We start from the raw sequence: 26,371 nt of genomic DNA, 5'->3' as shown, positions 1-26,371 counted from the left end.
CCTCCTTTGATCCACTTGACGAACTGAAAATGCCAGCAATTACCACATTGCATAAAACCATTACTCGAACCCTTAAAGAAGCAACAGAAAACCTGACCAGAGCCAAAGAACAACATAAAAAGTTTGCAGACCAACATCGAAGAGAGGCCCCGCATTACCAAGTCGGAGATAAGGTATGGTTGCATCCAAGAACATTCCATTGAAAGGACCCGAGCCACTGTCCCAGGTACCTGGGACCTTATCCCATCAAACCCATCCTTAACCCTGCTGCCATGAAATTAGGATTTACTAGCCAATATGCGGATCCATCCAGTATTCCATGTTTCTCTCCTGAAACCAATGAAATCAGATACTCGGATTAAGGCACCACCCGAGCCTGATATCATAGAAGGAGAACCGGAATACGAAGTCAAAGCCATTCTGGATTCCAAGATAGTGCGATCTAAACTGTACTACCTGATCGACTGGGAAGGTTATGGACCTAAAGACTGCACATGGGAACCTGTTGAATTCATCCATGCACCACGACTAATCAGACAATTCCATCGTAACAATCCCACCAAACCAGGACCTGGGGGAAGAACCCACGTGAGAGGGGCCTTGAGGGGGGAGTGCTGTCATGGCCACTGGGCAAGCATCACTAGTTCCATCATATAAAGGGTCCAGGTGGACCCAGTCCTGGCGCCAAAGGCACCAGGCTCATGAGAAAGTGTGCGCTGCACACTTTATTTCTGGTGCACGTTTTCTTTCCGCCCCTGCAGGGTCCCCACGTGCATCCAGGTCGGGCATGAACATAGGAAAACATTGGGCTGTACGTTCAGCATCCTCTGGGTGCGGCAAGGTGGGGCCATAAGGCGGTGCCAAAGGGGTGTGGCTGGGACCAGGCTATTTAAGCCTGCCCCGCCCGCATGCATGCGCTTCGTGTTAGTCTGCTTATAGCAGCGTAACGCTCACCGCCGTCTGAAGCGCTCTTACCCGATTTCAGCAATACCATTGCTTGAAGCGCAGCTTACCTGACACCATCAACATCATCTCCAGCTCGCATCTTACCTGATTCCAGCAAAACCATCACCTGAAGCACATCTTACCTGATTCCAGTAGTCACTGCAGTCGGAGCGCATCCTCACCTAGTCCGGGCGTCTAAGCTACGCGGGAGCTCGTTTCGTTCAGCATCCTTGTGAATCCATCCAACCAGAAACCACTTGCAGGCCTTCGGATAGCTGCTTCTCTTCAGATGTCGCCAGGCCATCCCTGCAGGAAAAAAGGACAAACAAGTTTAGAAACAACATAAAGACTTTACGCTAAGGTCACGCGCAACACATTCCTCGCCCTTGACCTTAGAACCAAATTTACCTTCTACTTGGGACATCGTAACTCCTCTGGCCCCCATTTGGACTCGCTTCTAACACCGCGACTCTGCTGGGCCCTTCACCACCTACTGGGGAGAAGGAAAGACATTACAAGGGTTACGGACATAATCCTGGAAAAAAGACATTGCAAAAGGATATGGACAATAATCATTGTTGAGAAACACTTACCTTAGAAGTGGATCAGCCGCAGCCGGTCTGGGCTACCACCGCATGGACCAGTGAAGAAACTAGGTTCATTAAAAGCACCCCTGCAGTTGAGAAGCAGGACGGAGAGCTCATCCTCATAAATAAACAGGTGAGACTATATGGGTAAACGCATGCTTATCTCGTTCTGGGAAGAAGGGTCCGACCACAGCATTCTCACGGCCTTTCGTACTCGCTCAGGGGCAGTGTCAGCAACCAGCGCAGTCCACACTACTGGAACAGGGGAAGAAGTCTGATCCAGGGAAGCCAAGTCCAGGGAGGGCTGCAACCATGGCCCAACGCCACCGCAGAGACCAGGTGAGCGTAACAGTACTTCCTCCCAGCACAAAGCCTCCTAATAATGGTGCTTTCATAATACATATTTTTACAACATCCACAATCTTTTCATGCTCCTCCGTCCAAGTGTATCTCACGTTCTTCCTTATAAGCACTCTCAAGGGTTGAGTAATTTAAGCAAAGTGTTCCACAAATTTATTATAATACTCGGCTAACCCCAAAAAAGGAACACAATTCCTCCTTATTATGTGGATAAGGTGCCTTTTCAATGGCCTCCATCGCTTTAAATTTTGGTTTATATCCCCCTCTTGAAAATGCGTGCCCCATATAGTCCACTTCATGGCTACCAAACTTACATTTACTGTGCTCCAGAGTCAGACCTTTCTCATCCAAGTTTTCTAAACTTTAACCAACCTCTCATCATGTTCCCCTGTACCTTGTCCGCATATCAAAATCTCATCTTGAAAGATATACACTCCTGGCATACCCTCTAACAAATGTGTCATAATCCTTTGAAAATCTGCAGCAGCCAAAGCTAACCCAAATGGCATCCTAATATATCTGTAAATACCAAATGCTGTGATAAAAGTGGTATAGTTCTTGGAATTTTGGTGTAATTGTATTGGATGATATGTGGAGGACAAATCAATTGTGGAAAAGGTATCTGCACCAGCAATTAAGTTTACCATTTAGGATATCACGGGTAGGGGATATTTCTCAACAATTATGGCCTTATTCAATTCCCGCTAATCCTCACATATCCTTACTTTCCCATTGGGTATCCTAGCTACAACAATAAGAAACACCCATTCAGACGCATCCACCTCCTCAATCACTCCCTCACTGTTCAATCTGTGCTATTCTGTTTTGATGTCCTCTCTCAACGCTATAGGTATGTGCCTTACAGATGCGACATTGGTTGAACTCCTTCCTTCAACTGTATTTTATGCTTATACCCTTGCAATTTTCCAATACTTTCATTAAACACATTAGGGAACAACTCCTTCTCCTTCCCTCTGACATATTTAATTTCTCTCTTCCCACAGTTAGCTACAACAATCGAGATAGGCTCTTTACTGCCCAGGTTGAGCTTAATTTGGAGTATCACCTGCTCCCCCCAACCCAAAACATTCACTCCCTTGGACACCATGTAAACCTTAACCTCAGCAAATCTACCTTTGAATTTGATAAGGGCGAGTTTATAACCCAATATTTGTATTACTGAACCTTCAAATGCACCTGGATTGCTAATATCAGGCTTTTTCAACACAGGATTATATCCCTTTCTACACAGCTCTTCCCATTTCGTAATTATGGTATATGGTGAACCAGAATCTACAGTAAGTTCAGAAACAATGCCATCAATAGAAAACATTCTCTTGGGGGCTTTCTTCTTATCACCATTCCTCACCATAGTAACAACTTCTACTTCCTGTTTCTCATCATCTTCTTCCTGCACACATCTTATTTTTTGATTAACTTTCTTATTTCTACACACAACGCTAAAATGCCCTTTCATGCCACAATTTGAACACTTCTCCTTCAATGCAGGATAACATTGAGAATTAGCACTTTCTTTGCACATCGGAAACACTTCCTTAAAAAGTGACTTTCGTAGCTTCTTTGCTTTTCCAGACCTTATTTCTGACCGTCGTTGCATCCTTAGAACTCTTCTTAGGTTTCACAGCATTCACTTTAGTCACCTTAGCGGGCAAGTTCTTTTCTCACTCCTTAATAGCTTTACTGCACGTCAATCTGTGCTCGACCATTTTAGCGATCGCCATAGCTTCATCCAGAGAGGGATCCCCACACAACCATAGCCTTTCTTGAACAACATTGCTGTTTGTATGGATGATTATTTGGTCCGTAATTAATTCCTCTTGTGTTACTCCCCTGCCAGTTACACGATACTGCTAATTTCTTAAGAGCATTCACATCCTCATCCACTGTTTCATTGCTGTCTTGTTTCCCCGTATATAAATAGTATCTGTTGACAGCTACATTAGTTTTCAGCTGGTAGTAATCATCTAGAGCTCTCTACACTTGCTCATATTCATCCATGCCTTCTCCATCACCTTCACCCACCCTGCGAGGTGGTAAGTCTCTGTAAATCCTGTGCCCTTCAGGACCCAATGAGTGTAAAAGCAATTCCTTCCTCTTAATTGCTGTGAAGCTATCGTTGTCAACTGCATTCATGTAGTTCACCCAATACCCATTCCATTCCTTCCACGGAATAGGGGGGGGGTCACCAGCCATTGCCAAAAAGGGTTGGGGTGGGTGGATAGTTACACCCTGCATGATTGCACAATTGTCACTAGCTAGGTTTACTAATACAGCCGTACTCAGTAAAAGTGGCTTAAAAAAAAGAATGCAGGCAGATGCAACCTTTTATTTAAAATTATGCAGGCAGATGCAACCCTTTGCAGATTCAATTTCTGATCATGTAACAGCAGTACTCAGTAAATGTGGCATAAAAATAATGCAGGTAGATGCAACCCCTTTATAATTATGTAGGCAGATGCAACCTTTTTCAAATTATGAAGAGCGGGTGGCCATCATGGGGTGCAGGAATGCACAGAAAGTCGCTCCGTCCTAACGTGACGAACTGTCGGTAGAGCACCCCCACCAGAAAGCCCCCGACGAAGTGAACAGACCCCCCCCCCCCTTGGTGCGGCCTGAAAAGACCATGCACCCCCCTGAGGGTATATCAGAAATTGGAGCATTATCTGTGTTGTTTTTAACCAGACTTGATTCCGATTTTATTAAACACACTTTAGCCAAATTCCTATAACATCAGTAAATGGATTCATGGAAAGAATATTTTAGAGGATAAAAATCAATGCAACTCATTTGAGTCACCCTGCATGTTTTCATTGTGGAGCCCAATATTCAGTGAACGTGGATATACATTTGAAGGAACACCCTAAAGAAGGAAGACAATATTGGAGAGGTAATTTCCAAGGGGAGAATGTTAGCACCATTTCAGGGAGGCACACAATATTAAAATGTGACACAATGTTCGAGAGGGACACAGTATACAGTGGGCGACACCATTCAGGAGAGGGACTTTCCCCAAGGAGAAAATGTAAGCGGAGGGATACAATTCTGGGGGTATTGGGGTAGAGGCGTCTGAGAGGCATACATTTTGAGATGGAACGCAATTTCAGAAGGGTATAGTTTTTTCAGAAGCTGGCACTGTTTTAGAGATAGGCACACATCTATCACCATATGAAAATCCTCTTGAAAGCAAGGTGTCCTCTAATGAGTTCGGAAACAAACAGGATAATTTCCAGGAAGTACATCAGAATGCTTTGGACAGTTACAGGGAAACAACCATGAGGTCTTTGGGAAAGAAATGGGAGGCTGCAAAATTTAGGTGGTTCATGTTCCCCAAAGTGGAAATTGCATGCAAGGTGCTTGCTCCATTTACATTTTTGAGCAACAATGTATCCTCTAAACAATATTAATTCAGTCCACCACATAGTGGAAAATGAAAGACAAACACAGGTGAAATTGCTACATGTTAGGAAAAGTGTAAATTAATCCCACAGGTGGATTTATTTTCTCTTACCGAGGCGGCATGGATTTTGATTGCTCTTACCTGCATTGCAGAGTTTACTGTGGGTGCAGCGGTGACTGTTGGGCATTCCAGGCCATTCGAACCACCTCCTCCTGATACAAACTAAGCCATAGAGCTGAAGCGGTGCACAAAGGGTGTCAGCGTTTGGATGATGCTGGATTGGAGACAACGGCCCACTGTAGATTCATCGAGAAATCTACCAAAGATGCGGTCAGCAGGGTGTCCCACCCGTTATCCACTTTAACCGCGATTGCCTCTCTTGCACACTCAAACACTAAGACTCACAGTATGCGTGCCAACAACCTACGAAAACTTAGATCTATCAAGTCATTTTCCATCTATGGCATAGAAAGCGGATTCTAAAACCTTTGTCCTCCAGTAACAAAAACATCTCCTACTATAAATGGGAGATTTGAGAATTCACTTTCAATTTCCATGGTGTGCCTAGGAAGCCAACTTAGTCCAGGTATTAGAACTTCACTTGTTTCTACTCCTCCAACAGTGACCACTTCCCGCCCACCAGCTCAGTTGATCTGGTTACCAGTTCTGGCGGGGATGTTAATTGTACCAATCTGGCTTACTTGCCCGAATATATAGGGTCCTCTTCTGAGCAAGCTGTGGCCACTGATCCTTCTTCATCTATCATTCCTCCCCAGTGCACTGTGTACATTGATCAGCATGACTGCACCACTGACATTAGTGTGGATAATTTAGGTAACGCATTGGCAGATGAGAACATCAGTAAAACTTTGAAAACTAAAACCTTAACTGCAAATGACCTAGAGATACGTCATCCGGTGAATAATAACTTAATGAATGCTAGTTTTCTGGGGACACCTCAATTGTCTGTTTTAAATTCCACTATACACAATGGTGATCTTCCCGGCATCACAGGAAACTCTGTAGAGATGATAATTATGTCACCTCATCTTGTCCACAATTCCAGGCTCTCGACTGCCTCCTCACATCCCTAGTTAGATTGTGCAAAGGCTTACAGAAAACCATTACCAATCATTCACTATTATTGAACACTATCAGACCCAAGGAAACCAGCTACTAACGTAGGAATCATTTTATATGAATCCATCACCACAACTGAATCACAACAGGTAACACCTCAGCTCCAAGTGATTCAATGTGGTCTCTATAGATGTTGATGAATACAATAACCGAGATATACCATGTAGCGCAGCTGGCAACACCACAACAAAAAAAGACAATAGTATTCCCTACTGTAAGCTAAAGGTGCCAAAAAAATAAGAAAAATAAACAAAAGGCTTGAAATTACAACCTTTTACTAGCCTAAATAAAGTAAGTTCAAAGAACAGTAATAAACCCACTTCTACTTTAGTTACTAATGAGAAGGGTAATTTTTATATAGTCGACATCACTCCAAAAAAGAAATCAAAATCCCATTCTAACTTTGAAACTAAACCATGAAATTTTTTTTTGAAGACTATTGGGATTCTATTCAAAGCCAACAGCCTAGGTACGCAAGATATCCACTCCTATTTAGCTAGTAATAATTCAACTGATTAACAAGCCTTCAACAACTCCTGATGATAATGTTGGTGGTGCGGCTGATTTGAGGTCAAGCAACGATCTGTTGATTTTGAAGGATTCCTAAGATTTTTAATCTCGGGAATCGGATAACAATCAGATACTTATTTGTAACACACAGGGACAACCTCATCAGGAAGAGACCGTGGTTAACGGCACTCGAAAAATCAATACTAAAGGTACTTTTCCTTATGGGATGCGTGAAGTAGATACGAACTCCTCGGCAGTGTCCACCCTTAAACATCCCCTTCCGCCCTCTTCCCAGAGTTCACATATCATATCTAATAAACCCTATAGTGAAACTATTAGCAATCACCCTAATTCTAAGAAAACAAATAATGACTCACAAGCCTTTTGGAAATCAGTAAGGCCAACCAATTCAAATTTACCTTTTCTTGCATGTGCGTCCAGAACTGTCTAGGAAAAGTATGTAGCAGCCACTGTAGGATGAAACTTACTGGCTGACCTCCCCCACCCCATAGACTTCTCAAATGTCAAGTATTTTCTCACTTACGAAGTCAGCTCCGACAGCCATTATCCTTAAGAAATGCCCACGTGCCTGGCACCAACAGGACATTTAATGCCATCATCAACCTTTATCCAGCTTTGTGGACTCTAAAACTATTTGCTTTATTTAAAATCATTGCCCATTTGAACTGTATCCCTGCCACATGGCAGGAAAGCATTGTTGTTCCAGTTTATGAAAAGGGTCCGCACATTAATGATAATTACAGTATTACATGAGCATGTTAGATGCATCAGCCAAGACTTTTGCACGAGCCCCATTACAAGAACTGGATAGTTGGGCCACGAAATGTAAATTCATCCCCCCATAACCCCAACAGACAGGCTTTCAAAAAGGCAAGAGTACCATGACCAATCTTCTGGCATTAACATCTATAGTGGAAGCTGTATGGTGCATTAGAGAACAGACAACTATAGCGCTGCTTTCGGCTGTTCAATGCGAGCGCTTTTGGCGCAAGCTGCAAAAATGGGGTATCCCTTTGGGATCACTTAACATGGTTATTGCGCTATATTCACATACCAGTGTTAGAGTAAGACAACCACGATCAGGGGCAACAACTGATGGCATTTCAACTACTGGCAGTCTCAAACAGGGCTGCATCCATGAGCCAATATCATTCAATTTATAACTTGCGGATCTCTCCCACAAGCTGTGTTCTCCTGATGGTAATCCTCCAAACCTTGGTGATGCTCGAATTCAGTAGTTCGGCTACGTCGATAACTTGGTCATCCTGGTTAGTACTCCAAAGGCCTTGAAAAGTCTATTAAACAAATTAAATGAATATATTGCAGCTAATGACCTTAATATAAATGTCAACAAAACCAAGTCATTATATTCAGACCGAGTATACTTAAGTCCAAAAATAGATTGTCTTGGCACATTGGCCCCTATTGATGTAGTACACAAATACAGCAATTTTGGAGTTGATAGATTCTTAACCTGGTACCCGTGTTTTTAATGTATGTATTAATATGAACTTATCATATATATGAATAGCTTTTATGGCAGAAATATTTTAAACTGATTGTTAATTTGTTTTACTTGTTGTGTATGTATAAAAATCCCCTATAGGCTAAATTATACTTAATAAATAAAAAGGTATCCCGCAATTAACGACTCTAGGCAGCATTTACAATAGATTCTTATGAAATCCACCTCCTTTTACTAGGCGATTAAAACAGGAGGATTCCATAGAAATTTACTTGCTTTCCACCAGCTGCATGGCAGTAAACCAGGAGAATTCTCAATCAAAGCACGTGCTCCACTACCAACACTGCTTAACAAATCCTACAAATCCCCCAGATTGGTCAAAATTGGGAGTAATCATTACTGCCCCTTTCACAGCCACTTTTTACCAATCCAGGGGTTTGGAAAATGACTCAAGATGTTGATGAAAATCCTCATGTGTGTTTGGGGGTGGGATCACAAAAACCCCACAGCACGTTTGTAGAACAAAAGGCAGGAGGTAGAAGACACATCACTGGAAAGTAACCAAAACTCCTCTTTTAAAGGTAGAAAGATTCATGTCCTGTATGACAGAAGTTACCTTTGGGTATTATACAATGGAATAGGGATGTGGCTATTGTTTCTAATTTTCCAATTATGATTAACAGACAAACCAATGAACACCAGAATAAAGCACAAAAGGGGCAGTCCCCTTCTGCACAAGACCACAAGCATCTCCAAACAAGTTTCAGCCTTGTTGGACCTCATCACTAAGGAGTAGCTTGGGTCTCTAAGCCCAGCAGGCACGAGAGCCGTAGCTTGGGTCTCTAGGCCCAGAAGGAACGGGACACACATCTGGGCATACCCGTCCCACTCTGGGTGACTTACGCAAGACAAAAGAGGTGATGGCTGGAAGGTTTGGAATGAATCCTAACCTCTGGCATTGCTCTGGGCAACCCGCCAGTCCATCGTTCTTCGCCGGCCAAGCCATTACAAAAGGGGAAAGACCATATGCAAATCAGGCTTGATCCCACCCCACCCAGTTTCGTTGTCTGTCAACGTGGGAATGCTGAGAAATAAACTAGTGGCGCATGCTACATTAAATCATATATTTTGGAGAGGAAACATGAGAGGATGAAGTATAGCAGTGAAGTTGTCAACTTTACAACCAGAAGATCCAGGTTCTAATCCAGGCTTACACATTCTTAAAAAAAATGTTTGACAGACAGATTAATGAACACCAGACCAAAGAATATTAGGCCAAAAAGATTGATGGGGAGGGTATTGTCTGGGGGCTACATACGACTTTGTAACCAGAAGGTCTGAATGAATAGGAGAGGCATCATTGTGGTGTAGCAACTAGTTTGGAGTGAATTTGTAACACCTGTGGTTTACCAACATAACAACTGATGAGTTAAACATTAGAATGCGTTTAGCTTTTGGTAGTTTGATAATGAGCACTAACACCCAGCTCTTAAATTACCTTTTTAGTGACAGGCCACAGTCTCAGGTTTCTAATACATAGAGGATCATTTCATGCTCCTTCCTTTGAGGTCAATGAGGTGTTCAGGTTTTCTGATGTCACCAACACAACCCCTATAATTTTGGTGAGCTAATGCCAACGATTTTAATCCTGGTTCCTCTACTTGCTCATGATTACGTGATCCAGCCCAAATATCTTTATGCTTCCCCTTTTCAATTGAAAATGAGGTAATGCTTACAGCACAGAGTGGTATATCAAATAAAAATACATTTCAGAAGCGGAAATAAGGGACATTTAGCAAAGTGCAAAGTTGCTAATCTTGGTTCCTGAAGATCTGGATCATAAACTGGGCTTGCCTACTTAGCCAGAGGTTTGATCTTAGACTAAACACAGTCTCCTTGTGCTTCAGACCTCCTGTGTGTCAAATATTTTAATTTCCTCTCATAAGAAGTCACGTGTCCTCAACTGCATCCTCAGCATATTTCGAATTTGTTAGAGCAGATAGCATTTCATCGGTCACTGTCTGAACAGCACACATGCAGAATGAGGCCACACAAAGAATGTGGCTGCCTATTATTTTGCTTAATCAATTACATCTGCATGGTGGACCTTAGCACATGCAAGGACTATGCTTTTTGGATTGCCAACCATAACAATATTCCTCACAATATGTCAAAAGAAGGGTTTGACATTGTGGTAGAGAAGTTTTAAAATCACACAAAATGCAAGTTTTTATAACTTGTATTGGACGAACAGGCGCTAGTGTGCAGGGATGGTGCAACATTCTATCTTTTGAAGTTGCGTAGACTTCAACAGATGGTGCAAAATGTGTATAGTAAAGAAACCCACACTGGACCAATCTTTCTAGTAGACGTTTAAACTGAAAATTCTCTTTTTTTTCTTTATAAGAAAGAACCTTCTAGTGCAGGTTTCTTTGCTACTCTTTCAAATATAATGATAATGTGGTATACCATATCTGCATAGTACTTCCAACTAGTGAAAAGGTATTAAAGGGTTCACATTGTGTAGCCCAAAATATGTGAAATGTCCCACAAACCTGGTCCCCTGGTTGGGCCATGCTGAGCAAACGTGTTCATTAAAGAACAATGTATGTTGTGGGTAAAGGGATTCATGTTTGTATTGGACTTCATTCCCAAAAGCAGTGATTTCTAGCAGAAGAGTCGTGATACCTCAATTCTCCTGCTGTGCTGGTTTCATTTGGAGACAGAGAGAAGTGGTACACTATGAAAAAGAGAGGGGTTACACGAGTCTCTCACATTAAGAGTTGAATATCAAGCCAACTTAAAAAAACATGAAAATAAAAAATGTTATTTGACATGTTCACTAAAGCAATACTGAAACAGGTTATGTTACATGCTCAAATTTCACCTTTCTGTATATTAGATTGTTTTTAGATACAAAGCATGACACAAGACCACATCCAAGTACTTTTTGCCATCCTATGCCATTTTGGCGTGGTCTCTGCTGGCAACATCACCCCCACCCCCTGTTGGTGGCAGTCTAGTTGGCCAAACCATTTCCTCTTGCATGAAACCTTGCTGTCACAATATGGCACATTTTAAATATTTGCTTCACTGAAAAAACGAACACAATGCTTGATTTGAACATGCAACATTGCCTACGTTAGACATCCCCACACCGGATGGAAAACCTTGTCCATCAATAAAACATATTGAATTTCAAATACTATAACAAAGCTATACAATTAATTCACATAACGGGCACTTAACACTTCCACAATGGGTTTCATAGAAGTCTACATGGTAAATATTACGACTCCGTGTATTACCAGAATCAATAAATACACAAGTAAGAAACATGTTTCAAGTTCCATGGAGAAGCCAACTGGGCATCTTTACAGGGCCTATATATACACATATATACAACATCCACTGATCCAGCCAAAGGATGAACGAAGGTATCTTGCAGTTGTTCAAAATTACACCGAAGCTCCTTGGAATGGCTGTCTTTGTTCACATGCCTGCTGACTGAGCAGCTGTTGCTGTGTTTGCAGAAACTGTACCACCTCTGGACTTCTTAATAAGGACTGGAAAAATATAAGAAAGGAATGAAGTTGAATATAGCGTTTAACAGCAATTTACCACCAATCAGTGAAACACATTAAAAAAGCTTTAATACACAGACCAAGCATTCAAACTGAAAATGGGAAAATATTGGGACATTAATGAAAAAGGTGCTTCTGAGTGTGTTAAAGAGCCATACAATACTAACTCTACCTGGCAATTTGTGACAGAATTGGATGGCCTCCAGGAATAAAATGGCAACCCTTGCTCTACTCTGCTCTCACTAACCCCACCACAAACCCATCCATATATCTTTATTGACCCAAACGGCCATGCAAGAGGAAGGAGTATGCGACCAAATAACATAAATACTTAACCTCGGGAGGATAACTCAGCGGCAACATGCTTGCCTTGGAAGCACGACGACACGAAGCAACACGGGTTCGATCCCCGGGTCCGCGCTTAGAAACCTCTGGGTATTAAGCGCGTTATAAATAACCTATCATATCATATCCATGTCCCCCATTACATAATCACCTGGTGAGCGTGGAAAAAGGAAAAACTCTCTTCCGATATTAATTGTTCTAGTAACAAGAATTCAAAGATTTCCTACAGCACTCAAAGGATTAAGCCCATTACCAGGTAGAGGTTTCCTTGCCGATGCGAGCTGGTGTCCGATCTCTTTCCTCGGCTGGCTCCCTCCAATGGAACACCCTCCCACTTCGTCTTGAGCCGGATCTCATATTCTGGAAGCTCCTCAAGACCTTTCTTTTCACCTCCTCCTTCCCTCCCTCCCTCTCTGCTAAAGCCCATTGTTGCTGAGATTAGTGGTCACAGCCCTAGGCGTCCACCCGGGCCCTGGCCTTCCACACCCAAAAGGCACACACTGGCCTGTGCTATCACAGACATGCCTTTTTATGTTTTTTTCTTTTCTTTTCTCTCTCTCTCTCTCTCTCTCACACTCTCTCACACTCTCTCACACTCTCTCACACTCTCTCACACTCTCTCACACTCTCTCACACTCTCTCACACTCTCTCACACTCTCTCTCACTCAGTCAGTCACTCAGTCAGTCACTCACTCACTCACTCACTCACTCACTCACTCACTCACTCACTCACTCACTCACTCTCTCTATCTATCTATATGATGCTGGTATTTCTTTGCTAATGGAACATAATGGAATTTACCAAGGCTGGGCATTGGTGTAGTACCTGGGCATTTGATGGTGGCAAAGCAGGTACATGGGCTTTTTAATGGCTGTACCTCCGATGGTGTGATACCTTGGATTTCGATGAAGGACTGCAAAGTCTCGTATATAATAGAAATATCTTGCATATAATATGAACACCAGAGGACATAATACCTGACAAAGGGTGTTACTTCAGAATTGCATCATTGCAATAAATAGCAAATGGCAGAAGTACATAGGGATAAGCGGTTAATGCTTACATATTAGTCGGACCAACTGGCTTTGACAATGCGTGTTTTTAGTATTTGCAGCGGCAGGCAACATCACTGCCGAAACAGGAATGTAGCGGCCTTTACAACGGTAGCCAACATCCCAATGTCCCCTTCATTTCACATTGAGCCTTTTTAACACTAGGATGGTTTTTCCATTAGTAACTCCAGTATCCTTGGCTTCAAAACCTATCACCCCCTTCAATTCATACCTATAGGAAAGGTTTCCCTAAAAAGAGATCAGAGCATATATGGCAGATCACGAAGACCAGGGCTGAAGGACCAAGACCACCTCCGTTGCTGCAGTGAGTAATTTACCTTTACACCCCAAACCCATTATTTCATATGCATCAGAACACTGGGGTGGCATGGAATTCCGCTGCACCTTCCAAATGTTCAGTGTTCTCATCAGTTACTGTGTCCTTTCCTAAAAGCCAATGTAGGTATTTTTTGGCTCAACATTTTCATGTCAGAAAATCCAGTGAGCAGAAAGACAGTATGTCCTTTCCAGCTCAATGCAAGTCACATGTCGTCTGCAATCTCAGAAGCATTGCAGGTGTCATAAGGTCGGGGACTTCAAGCAAGGACACAGTTTGGAAGGGGCTGTGATCATGATAACGAATTAAAGAATATCTCCATACTAGCAAGGCTGTAGTCTAGCAAAGTCCATCCACTGACTTCACACAGCCACTTTGTTTTTCACGATTAGGCATTTTATAATGTACAAGGAAAGGTTTCCTAGCAGTATGATAAATAACTAGCATGTTCAAAATCATCAGTGCCTACTTTTATTTTCACGATAGAGGCAAAAATGATCCTTTAATCCCCCTCCGGGTAATATGAGCAAGCACACAAGCGCAACCCCTTCCGAGGGGGAAACAGTGAATTTTAGAGAAGACTGAACAGAAAGAATTCGAAAAACCTAAAGGATGCCTCTTTTTTTTCACCCTTCTGGTAAACCTCCTCAGTCATGGCTTTCTTCCCATCTTCCTGCAATGCGATGCGCTCTCCGGCACCTTGAGCGACACTGGCTGAAATCCAAGACCGAGGATAAGTACAGTTCTTATTTTTCTTATCATGTTCTTATGATGTTTGCCTTCTCTTAAACGTTCTGATTTCTCAGATCTTTTACACGCACAATCAGCCCAACCCAGACGTCCATTTCACACTCTTTCTCGTCTTCTATCTCCTCCTTCCCTTGATCATTCCATAAACTCTACACTATCGGCTTCTGCCCAATTTTTGGCTCAGGCACATCCTAGTGCTTCTCCCACTGTCACTTCAGCACTCATCCCTAAAGTCTACCCCCTCTTATTTCCTAGATCACCTCTTTTTTCAGCATCTTCTACTTTCCCCTCTCTATTCAAACATGCCTCTGTTATCCCTATTCTTAAGAAACATCTCCTGACGCATTCCTAGCTTCTGATTTCCACCCTACTACCTTATCTTTCTAAGCTACTCGAGCGTACTTTTGTCACTGATAGTGCTATTCTTTCTCACTTTCAATCTGGATTTCGTCCTTACCATTCTACTGAGATAGCTCTTCTTTCGGTTCTGGATTCTCTCCTCGGTACTCTAAACAATCCTCCTTTCTCATTCTGCTCGATCTTTCTGCAGCTTTTGATACTGTCAACCACTCTGTATTACTAACTTCTTTATCATCTCTTGGCTCGGTTCTTTCTTGGTTCAGGTCTTATCTTTCTCAAGAAACTTTCTCAGTCTCCAGGGCAGGGTGTTCTTCTGCCACACTCCTACTTACTTATGGTGTCCCCCAAGGCTCGGTCCTCGGACCTTTCCTTTTTTCACCCTTTGCACCTCTTTAGCTGGTATACTTTCCGCTTTAGGTCTTTCCCATCACTTTTATGCGGATGATACTCAGTTGTTTCTATCTTTTTCATCTTTCTCCCCTGAGATTCATAGCAACCTTTCTGCTTGTCTTTTGACTAGTCAATCATGGATGTCGGCTCACTTTCTGGTTCTCAATCCTACTAAAACTGAAGTATTCCTTTCCTGCCAACACTATACCCCTCATCTTCCTCCCTCTTTTGTCTCCCTCCTTTACTTCTCATAATCTTGGACTTTAGTTTGACTCAGACCTCTCAGTATCACATTTCTCTGTGCCTGCCACTTTCACTTGTACAATACTCGAAAGGCTAGCTCATTCTTGACTTTTGAAGCCACCAAACTAGTGATTTCACCACTAATCTTTCCTCACCTTTTTAACTGTTCCTCGGCCCTCTTTGGTCTCTCTCACCCGTCTAGCTCCTCTTAAATCTGTCTTTAATGCTTCTATTTGTCTGTCTCCTACATAACCCCCCCCCCCGCGGCTCCATCTCTTCTTCTCTTTCGTCTCTTGGCTGGCTCTCGTTCCAGTCTCGCCTCAAATTTCACTTCTTGTGCCTGGTCTTTAAATCACTCAATGGCTTGTTTCCCGATTAACATCAATATTTACAAAATGTACAGAATCATCAATGAGCTAACCATGTAATTCGAGTATAAGTATCCAATGAGTAAACTAACAAAAATATCAACACCGATTGTTGTCCACCCTCTACATACAACTTGCAAGCTTACGTAAGGTCTATAACCAAGATAAAGAGGGAGAAAACACAAAAAGTAGAAAGAAAAAATAACAATAGACAACAAAAAAACAGTATAAGTACCCCACAGAAAACACAAACACCTCTAGTCTCATTATATGCTCCCTCTCGTTCGCTTCGATCCAGTTCCCAATTTCTTCTTGCTGTCCCTCGTCCTCCTTGTGCTCAGTCACGCTTTCGCGCTCTCGCTCTCTCTCTCTCTGCTCCATTTCTGGCTATTCTGTTTTTCATGACTCTCTGAGATCCCATTTACTTCACTCTGGTTAAATTGACATTATATTTTACTAATCTTCGTTTATTGTTCCGTTTTCTATTTTATGTACAGCGCTTTGGCTTAAAGCGCTATATAAAACCCAATAAAAATACAAATTCATAGGTTAATCTCAACATAGAATATCTCAGCAACAGTCCTTTAACCTGCTGTCCTACCTTGCAGCGTTCTGCTTTGGGGACTGTCACTCCACTTTAAAGAATTCAGCAGTGCAGTTGGACCCCGGACAATGCTCAAAGTCACTCCAGTAGCAGAGGTGCATCAAGTAGATGGGTTAAACGCCAATCGTATTGGTCTCCTGCGCAGCGGCAATACGTGCAGTCTCATTTCGGAAGTGCATCCAGCTACTGGAAAGTGTAAAAACATCTATATAGGGGGAAGTGTGGTTTCTGCCACTCCCACACCCCTCCACCTCGACCCCTGTACTCAGCACCAGTGTGCAAAATACTTGGCATTTTGGTAGGAGCAGATGTTCTGCATTTTGATACAGTAGCTACATGTGCTCCAGGTACGACATACAAACCACCAGCACACAGAGAACCGCTTCTCCCAATCTTGACATCAGGGATTCACAGCTGCCTTTTCCCATCACTGCCCCACTTCCAGAACCACACATGCTATGTAAAACCACATCATATTATGTTGCACTTCATATCATTTGTTTTATAGACCGTAAGGAGCATCAATTTCGATTTCAGCGATTTCATACTCGAGTGCGGCACAGAGACACAAACAGGGCTCAACATTTCTGGGAGCGATTTTACTCCTGCTTGCAGCCTACACAAGCAGAGTTAGATTGACACCAATTGCTACCAGGAGCTACTTATGAGTCCAAAGACCAACTGGTGCCATACAAATATTGTGACAAAGTCACATGGGGCATAGGTAACAGAGAGGGGTAATATTCTAAGGGTCAGGGAAAGTAACCCGCTACGCAAAACAAACGCTGGAGGTAGTACATGAGGATTCTCCAGTCTTTTCCCCAACCCAAATTCAGAAAGAGAAAACTTTGTAACGCTGGTCAGACAGCAGAGGACCCTCACCAACCCCTTACATCCCCCAAACCCACGAATTAGGAAGTACTGAGCTGATGCGAGGAAGGTAGCCTGCAGGAAAGGAATTTCAGGAATGCAATTCCATCCCAGAGCTAAAACCATGGAAAACATCCATTAGGGAGCCACACCTTTGCTTTACATAGCAGGCCCCACGGCCATGCTACCTAGAAAACAAAGGTGAGATGCAACATATGATAGGAAGGGGGGGGTGCAAGAAAAATGCACCCAGATCCCCTCTTCTTTCACAATCACCTCCCCTCTTTAAGCCCAAACAATACAGTGGAAAACCTTATTTTACAACTGCAACCTCAATGAAAACAGCAACTTCAAAGGTGAAGCAGAAATGCCTAAGGGAATCGAAATTCCCTCTACTTCAACTATCTTACCTGCAAGGGGCAACTCTCATGCATGGCAGACGGACCTACCAGTTCCACACAACGTTTTCAGGCGAAGCAACAGATCAGGAAGCCATGACACTTGCTTGACATTAACATGGCAGCCAATCTGTCAAAAACCGTTGTAAACTTCCTTGACCTGAAGTTAAGGAGGGGGAGGTAGCAGAGAGGAAGCATATGGACACACTAATCAGGTTCAAGGGAATTCAGGAAGTAACATGCCACCCAATCAGAGCGCTCATTGCCCACAGCACCTTTATTACCCACAGCATAAAAGGGGCCATGTTTCCTCGGCCAAAGGGAGGGGAAGCCAGTTACAGAGGTGGAAAGATTGTAAGGCAAATGCTGGGTCTGGAGGATGAGGAAGGAAAGATTACAATTCAATTGATGGTGCTCGGGAGGGTATGATCAAGGAGAGTAAGATTGCAAGGATGAGGTTGCTCCTGGGACTGCAAGAGAAAGATCAGGGAGAAGGGAAGAAAAAGCGTCTGGTAGGGGTTGGCATTTTAGGAGGGGCAAAGGGGACGATGGAGGAGGTTGGATCGAGGAAAGAAGGGGACCTCGGAGGCACGGAAATGCTGGTGACAGAGGAGAGTCAGAAAGGAGGAGAAAGTGGATAGAGATACTCAAGGGACAGAACCAGTATTGGCCAAGCGAAAAGTGCCAATGGGTAGAGGGGGTGCAAAAACAGGGGTTGTGGGGGCGGTGAGCATGCCTCACCTGGGGTGCAGCCAAGTATAAGATCTAGAGAGGTTGAGTGCCTCATTGATCTCGGCCCAGGGATTGGCCGGGCCAAAGGCAAAAAACCCTGTGAGAGTCAGTGACAATGATAGAGGCTACCAGGAAGCCATAATAAAGGTTCTGGTGGGACTTGCAATCCCACCATGAAAACTAAAGAACACTTCCTCAATCGACGACAGGAGGGTCCACTGAGAATCCGAGCCTATGGTGGGACTCACAAGACGCCCAAGTCAGGCATTGACCCTGGAGTCTCAGGTCAGCAGTGGGCAACCCACAGCATGTGCCTTGGCGGGAGGCTATAATGACTATGGCGTGAGAAATCAATGAGCGACAGACACAGAAGCAATAGACTGTCCACTGAAAGGTCAGTGACCACTGCTAGGGAGGACCCACCGTAAACTAGCAGTTGCCAGGAGAGGTACCGGAAACCCTGCAACTTTGAGACCCGAGAGTGACCATAGTACCTCAGTTACCCTGATCACAAAGTGTATTTAACAGAACTTTGGGACTAGCTCTGGACTCTTGTGAACATTCATCTTAAATGTTTGGGTTATCCCTGAAGCCTCATGCTCTTAAAGAGAATAATCAAGATTTATTTAACCAGCCATCAAAAGGGTCTTTAGTCTTCTGTTGTTTCACTGATATTTGACAGACATAAGTCTGTGTGTTTTGGAACATGTGTAACTATGTCGTATAACGCATCTAGAAGGCATTTGTTAAAACATAATGGGTCATATATAATGAACAAAAAGTTATAATTTGCATTTCACACATAAGTTACATTTGCAACATACTATATACTAGATTCTCGTTCTCCATAGATGAGACCTACTTAAGGATTGTTGCCAGATACCCAGGAAATCCCGTTGACTTCTGTTCATAAAATCTTTATTTCCATCACTGTACAAGCAAACATCTAATTTTTCATACAGCGTTAAGAAACGGACCAAAATCAAGTATTATGTGCTTTCATGTCTAGCCCGTAAGGGAGAGGCAAGTGTAAAATGATTTTCCATGAATCGAACAATGTGATCTAGTGTTGAAGATTGGATTAAAATGCTAGTCGACTAAAATGACAGTCACCAAACCTTAGTCGCAAGGACTGCAACTTCTTCCAAGTAAAGGCTTAAAGTACTAAAAGGAAAACAGAAGTTTCCCTCCAACCAGCCTGATGTGCTGGCCAGATACGCCCTCCAGCACCAATAACCTTCTCATGCGGTCTATTGAGTCTCTGCCTCGGAGCAAGAGCCAGTGGAACATTTCCGAGTATGTGTGCTAGTTGGGTTTTAATGTTATTCTTTTTACGGCCTATAATGTAGGAGTTGTGCAGGTGGAGCCTTAATCACAAGGCTGTTTCACATGAATACACAATGAAAAACCTGAGTAATATTCATAAACCAGAACAACACTGCAGTGATCGTTATGAGTTGCATTACAGTAATGCATGGTACTAGAACACCTGGCAGTAGCAGAACTACCACTGGGAGATCCACTACTACCCATTGTAGAAGCCAGGCGGTACTCAGATGGACTTCAGAAAAACTGTCCTAATGAAGGGCTGAATAAAACCATTCAACTGAGACAGTACAAGACTCCACACTTTGTATAAGTCTGTACCACCTGAGTTTGTGGTAGCGTAGACAGAGCAGGCAAGCTTATCTTGGGAGGGAGAGAGGGCTGTAGAATCGGTACAAAGAAATTGTATTATACATATGGTCCAAAGAACCACTGACACACTATGTATTTTAAAAATAAAGGGTTTGCTGTATATACAGGCAGACCAAGAAATTCTTGTGTAAGCAAGTACTATCATAAAGCAACACAACACTATGTTTTAAATACACAGATCAAAGCAGACTTTACTGAGAACACCTAACAGTATTTCTAGGGGGGTAAGACCATAGATTACTTTCTGATTACTTTCAGTACACAAGGGTAGTAGACCCTAGCAGTTATACTGTTACTCTCTGCAAGAAATCACTTAGTAAACCAACTGGACAATATACTTTTTTGTGAATAGTGGAACACTGATTCTAGGTACAGTAAAAACTTATAACTTCTTTCGTGATAACTCACAGTTATACTATGTGAGTAGAACCTAAGGATGTAATATTCTATTACAGGTGCTTTTGAGATCAGTAAAACACAGATTGAGATAAGCAACAATTCGTGTAATTTATTTTAGGATGGCAAACCGCTACCTCAAGGTAAGTAAAACCAATACACTTTTTAAAAAGGAGTTATCAGGAACTTCAAGGCAGGTATAAACCTCACACTGTTTTTGTGTCTGTCTAAAACAGACCCGGGAAAGCAAAGCCCAGTGTCACACTTCATGAATTACTCAAGGATATTCTAGGTAGGTAAAACCTAATGCAGACTTTTTCTGGACAGGCTAACAGCAAGTCAGGGGAAGCAAGACTCAGTTGGGAAACATACAGACCTATTCTCTGAAAGAAATAGTTAGTGAAGCCAACAGCATTACTTTTGGGAAAGAGGCACAGCCAATTTACAAGTGAGTAAAATAACCTTACATCTACTTTCTATAAGAATGGCAAAACAGTTTCTAAGGAAAGAAAGATGTTGCATATACTTTTCAGAAAGGCAGAACATTACTAAGGTGAGTAAAATAAGCTTACTTTTCAGAATGGCTGAACATTTTTAAAGGTAAGTAATCACTTTTGTGATTGTTCACTCTCGGAGTTACAGTTACCAACCAACTTCTTTTGCAAATAAGTGTAGGGGAGGACAGGCCTTAAGGCCCCCCTCTCCTGCATTATTCTCCCCAGGTGAGGACCATGGCTCGCCGAGCGTCCCCTCATGCCACCCGGGCCCAGGTGGAGGAGGGCTTGCCCGCCGATGACATTGCCCCCACGTATCCATCAGTCACACACACTAAAGTTTAGACAGGCCTAGAAGCCTTCTTGCCCAGCAAAGATGGCGTGAGTTCAGCGCGCTGTAGCGCGGCCCCCACCTTTGGAGGGCTTTCCAAGCATCCCTGCCGCCGTAGCACCATGGTAGATCCGCTGCGAGCGCGTTCCCATGAGAAAGCCGGGTATGAGCTAACCCGAGATGTTAACACTGTAACATTTCATCGTTCACAATGTAATACTGCACCCCGCATGACCTGGTCCGCGAGGCCGGGGCGACGGGGAAAAAACTGAAGCATCACTATCTGAAGAAAGTAGAAAATAATTCAAGTATTGGTATTAATGAACTACCTCTGTTTAAACAGATTCTGTAAACTGTGAATCAACCATAAAGATGTAACGTTTATATGATGTCACCCCAGGTCTGGACTAATGCTGCTATAACCACAGAGAAAGATGTCGACGAAACGTATAACCTCTATCTGTATAAGTGTTCTTTCAATTTTATGTAGAAACCTGAACTCGTATATGTTTTCTTAATCACCCAAAGCGGCGAGTATCAATCTCTGTAGGCCATAACCTAGAACTACCTCATGTAACGTCTAATGTACATAAAACAATCAAACACTGTAGTGAATATAATGTTAGGTAACGAAAAGGTACTCAGACTGAATATATTAACGAAATGTTTAATGAACTCGAAGTATATATGTATGGTATAATAGTTTAAATAAGACAAATGATATAAAAGTTTTGTATTCAAAATTAGGCAACACACGAGGAAAATACCTTTTGTGAATATATGCAAGGCCATTCTCCCTCCCACCCTACGAAGCCTGCCAAGTAGAAAAAAAGCTAAGGCCTGTGCCGTGCTCCCCCACCTCCCCCGACCAAGCTGGAACCGCTTCAGAGAGTCAGAGGCCCCAACACAGCATCCAAGGCCACCGGCCGCCACCTGCGTTATTTACAGCACGGTAATAAACTTACGTTTGAATCCACTGATCTACCAGCACCCTCTCGTAAATCCCACAATCCCCCAGACCACCCCAAGAAGCCTGACCCCGCACAAAGACTACCCCCGACAATGGGACAAGACACAGAGCCCCCCTTCATAGTAGCCTCTAACGTAGTAATAAAACATGTACCACCCGGCACAAGCCCCCAGAGCCCAGCCCCTCAACCTGAAATACCAGACGTCAGAACACCGGTAAATCCAATAGATGACCACCAGACCCCTCACAAGGTGCATTCCTCCTGTGTTGTATTGATTGAAAGATTTACTGTAGAAGTTAGATATCGGGTTTTAAGTAACTGCAATGTGCATGATTTAGAGCACCCAAGTCAGGGAAGGTATTCATCTTTGTCACAGGCTGCCCCAGCGTACCAACACCGCCCGGATGACCTCAAGCCGGCCTGCCAGGCCCAACCCAACCCACGAGGCTGACCAGTGACGTCCTCCCACCCGGACCAACCACGCTGCAGCAACACCTATAGTTAGTCGACGCCACCCAATCCCAATTAACTTGTGCCCCCTATAGTGTGTAGGTTCTGATGACGTTTTTTGTATTAGAAATACGCCTGCCTTTGCGATTGTCAGGCAGAGCGCTCTCGGAGGTTGCAGAGTTCTTTGCATGCCATATTCGTTTGATAAACTCCCACTTACGCTCACCCGCACTCTGTCTTGGCCTTATTCCCATCACGGGAGTGTCCATTATTGTCTCCCATTGCGGGGAGGATCGTGCTAACTTGGGGGCACTTCCACTCAGTGGTGACCCCGATAGCGTGATATTTCCAAATTTATTTTTCCTGAACTCCTTTTAACGACCCCCTTTTGGCACGAGAATCTCCGGTCAGAAAGGGAAACGCACGGTGGGCCGGCTCCGGGAAGCTACCCGCCAACGGCGACCGGTACGCTTAGAAGTGCGCACTCAAACCAGAAGGGGTACGGGATCCCGGTTGCAAAATCCCCTTTGAGTACCGCTCGCCGGAGCCGGGGCTGACTGTTGAGCAGAAAGGCAACACCGCCTGGACGGACCCAGTTTCGGAGACTATCGGTTCAAGACGGGCACGTGAGTACCGAGTGCGAGCGATCATAAAGGGAGAGGGAGGGGAACTTGTGAACAGGAGAACGTGGGCAGGTAGAGGAGAGAATCACGGGTGTCTACTAAAGACAGGTCTTAAAACTTTCTTTATCTTTTCTTTGCATATGGCCATTAGGAGTAAGAAGTAAGTGAAGAGGTAGAAGTGACGGAAACCTAGCTCCGAAAGGGGGTGGAAGGCGGCGCCGCATAGTGCTATCTAAACTAGTACTGGGAATATATGAAGAAGTAAAAAATACGTTATTGGTGTCTGGCAAAGGGAGGCACAGAGAATATTTTTAGTGATTGCTACTCTTTCTATTTCTTTTTTCCATTCCACGGGGCAAGGGGTGAAAGCGAAAAGGGTATAAGGTAAATATACTTGTAGAAGAACTATAAAATAGGGAGCACTTTTGTAGGAGTGGGGATTAAGTAGTGGCACGTACAGACGTGAACACAGTAACCTTAGCAGAAAAACAGGGACAGCTGGCCAGGGAGGAAAGGGAGGAAAAAAGACGAGGTGTGAGTGGGAAAGTATTGTGAGGGGTGCGCGCACCGTGTGAGTATTGGAGACGAACGGGTGACCGCGAGGGGGTGCTAGAGAGTGTTGGCCATAACTAGTAGTTGATTGGTTGTAAGTGAAATCACATGAGAGTGTATGGGAATGGGAAGGGGATGAGTTGTGGTGAGTAAGAAAGGATTTGCGCAGTGAATAACTTTGGGTGATATCGTTGAGACGTCCGCTCTTGTCTGTGCCATAAAGATATAGATACATATATCTACACCTAACTAAAAGTAAAGGAGGTGGACACGGTCGTTGCTAGTGATTTAGAATATGGGGGCAGAAACTCCCTTGTCGCATATTTGTAAGAGCTTACCGGGGTACGCTGAACGAATAAATAAATATCACGATCAATGGGTAACAGAATTGAAAGGGGAGGGATTGCCCCAGATTTGGCCCGAGGGAGGGTCTTTTGACAAAAGCGTTCTTGATATGGTACGAGCATGCATTAGCCTCAAGTATAAGGGAAAACAATGGCAAAATAGGAAGGAGATATTAGACCTCTGGAGACTGTTTGAGGAAGTACCCCCACCCAAAGATCCGGCACCAAATGTCGATCTGCCGTCCACAACAGACAACCCACTCATGATTCCAAGAGGGGAAAAGGACCAGTTAAATACAGAACAACCTGCGGAGGTGATTAGCTTGTACCCAATATTGAACAAACCAGCCCCCGCAGCAGGATATAGCGACCCTACTTATGTGCCTCCCCCCACAACTGTTACACCACAAAGACCAACAGCCCCCCCGCCATACGAAAGCACTAGAGAGCGCGCCCAGGGAAGCACACAGAGAGTGGATATAGAAAAGCTAACGAGTGACTTAGAGTCGAGGCTTTCTGTGGCAAGGGATGAACTCTCAAGAATAAAAGACATATGTGAGCGCACAGCGTGCGCCCCTACACAATCAGGACGCACGTCTAGAGCGTCAAGCGAAAGTAGACAAATTGAGGAAGGATGGAAAAAGGGAGAAATACTGTTTAGAATTGAGGAAGAGCCGACACGAATAATAGAGGTAGGAGCAGTAGAAGGAAGCATTGGTGATGTATCACGAGAGAGAGGGATCAGAGAGGACTTGCTATGTGATGTCAGAGGCGGGATGGATGAGAGTGATAAGTTGAGTATGGCAGTAGGAGGGGAAAGCGAGGAGGTGGACGGTGCATGCTCGCTAGGGACTATAGATGATGAATGGATGGGACGACTAAGAAATAGAGTGGGGAAGATGGCGTCATTGGAGTCAGCAGCGACTAAGGTAGGGGAGGGTGCAACTGCAAAAGGGAAGTTACAACTTCCGTTGATACACAGGGGGGGGGGGAGACCAAACTATATACCCTGGGCCCAGATGGACAAGGCTAATCTAATGAAATTATTGCCCCCGTTGTCAGGAGGGGCAAGCAAGTGGATATATGCATTTGAGAAACATACCGCCGGCATACCGTTGGCAGTAGGCGATGTGAAAAGCCTACTAGTATCTGCAGTAGGAGATCAAGCGGACAGAGTATGGGCTAAGGCTGGTTTCCCGGGCGTGACGTTGACTTGTGATCGCCATGACGGGGCTTCCTTTAATACAGTGCGAGCAAGGGTGTGGGACGCACTGCGGGAGACGTTCCCAGATACCCCTGATTTACAGTCAGTAATGCAATGTACAATGAATGACGGGGAAGATGCTATGGATTACATTCTCCGGGTGCAGGAGATGTGGAGAGCGGAAACGGGCACGCCCTGGCATCAGTCAACGTCTCTGTTTTACTTTATCATCAAGAGAGGGCTCCCAAAAGAGGTGCAGAAGGCACTCGACAAAATAGCAGGTGTTGAGGCGAAGGGGTGGCCAGAGATCCAAAGCATAATAGTGCACCATTGCAAAAGAATAAAAGAAAGAGAGAGGGAAGTAGCACAGAAAAGGTTGGCAGACAAAGCGAAGTTGGTACAATCAAAGCTAGTGAAGGTTGCAGCAGCGGTAGCCGGACTCCCACTCATGAGGGAGGGAGACGAAGGGGAGGAGGGGCAGATAGCAATACAAGGGAGAATAGCAGCTAATTGGGCCGGACAAGGCCAGCGACAGTGGAACGAACAAGAGCAGAACGGAGGTCTCGCGTGGCAAGAGTGGGCCCCAAGAGGGGGAAGAGGTGGGTACAGGGGCCGAAGAGGAGGACAAGGGTATGGAGGAATGGGAGGAAATGGGTGGCAGGGTCCCAGAGGTCCACAGGGGAGCTGCTGGAATTGTGGGAGATGGGGGCATTACTCAAGGGAGTGCAGGAGCAGACAAAACAACGGGTTCCAGGAGACAGAGCAGTACGGTCACCCCCACCCAGGAAGCCCATACGGCCTCCCCATGGGACAATACCAACAACCAG

The 26,371-nt window shown here is 44.1% G+C and overlaps 1 protein-coding gene across 1 annotated transcript in view; it reads right to left on the bottom strand.

The window, feature by feature from the left end:
• Positions 1-9,556: 9,556 nt before the first annotated feature.
• RFXAP (regulatory factor X associated protein) overlaps positions 9,557-26,371 on the bottom strand; it is a 77,134-nt gene continuing 60,319 nt past the window's right edge. Inside the window, exon 3 of the mRNA XM_069640715.1 lies at positions 9,557-12,012. Coding sequence (XP_069496816.1) covers positions 11,905-12,012 — 108 coding nt within the window. The 3' untranslated portion in view covers positions 9,557-11,904. The remainder of the gene's footprint in view (positions 12,013-26,371) is intronic.

This window comes from Ambystoma mexicanum, chromosome 7q, assembly GCF_040938575.1.
Source record: "Ambystoma mexicanum isolate Mex_15411 chromosome 7q, UKY_AmexF1_1, whole genome shotgun sequence".
Taxonomy (NCBI): Eukaryota; Metazoa; Chordata; class Amphibia; order Caudata; family Ambystomatidae; genus Ambystoma; species Ambystoma mexicanum.
This window is presented reverse-complemented; position numbering and strand designations above follow the sequence as displayed.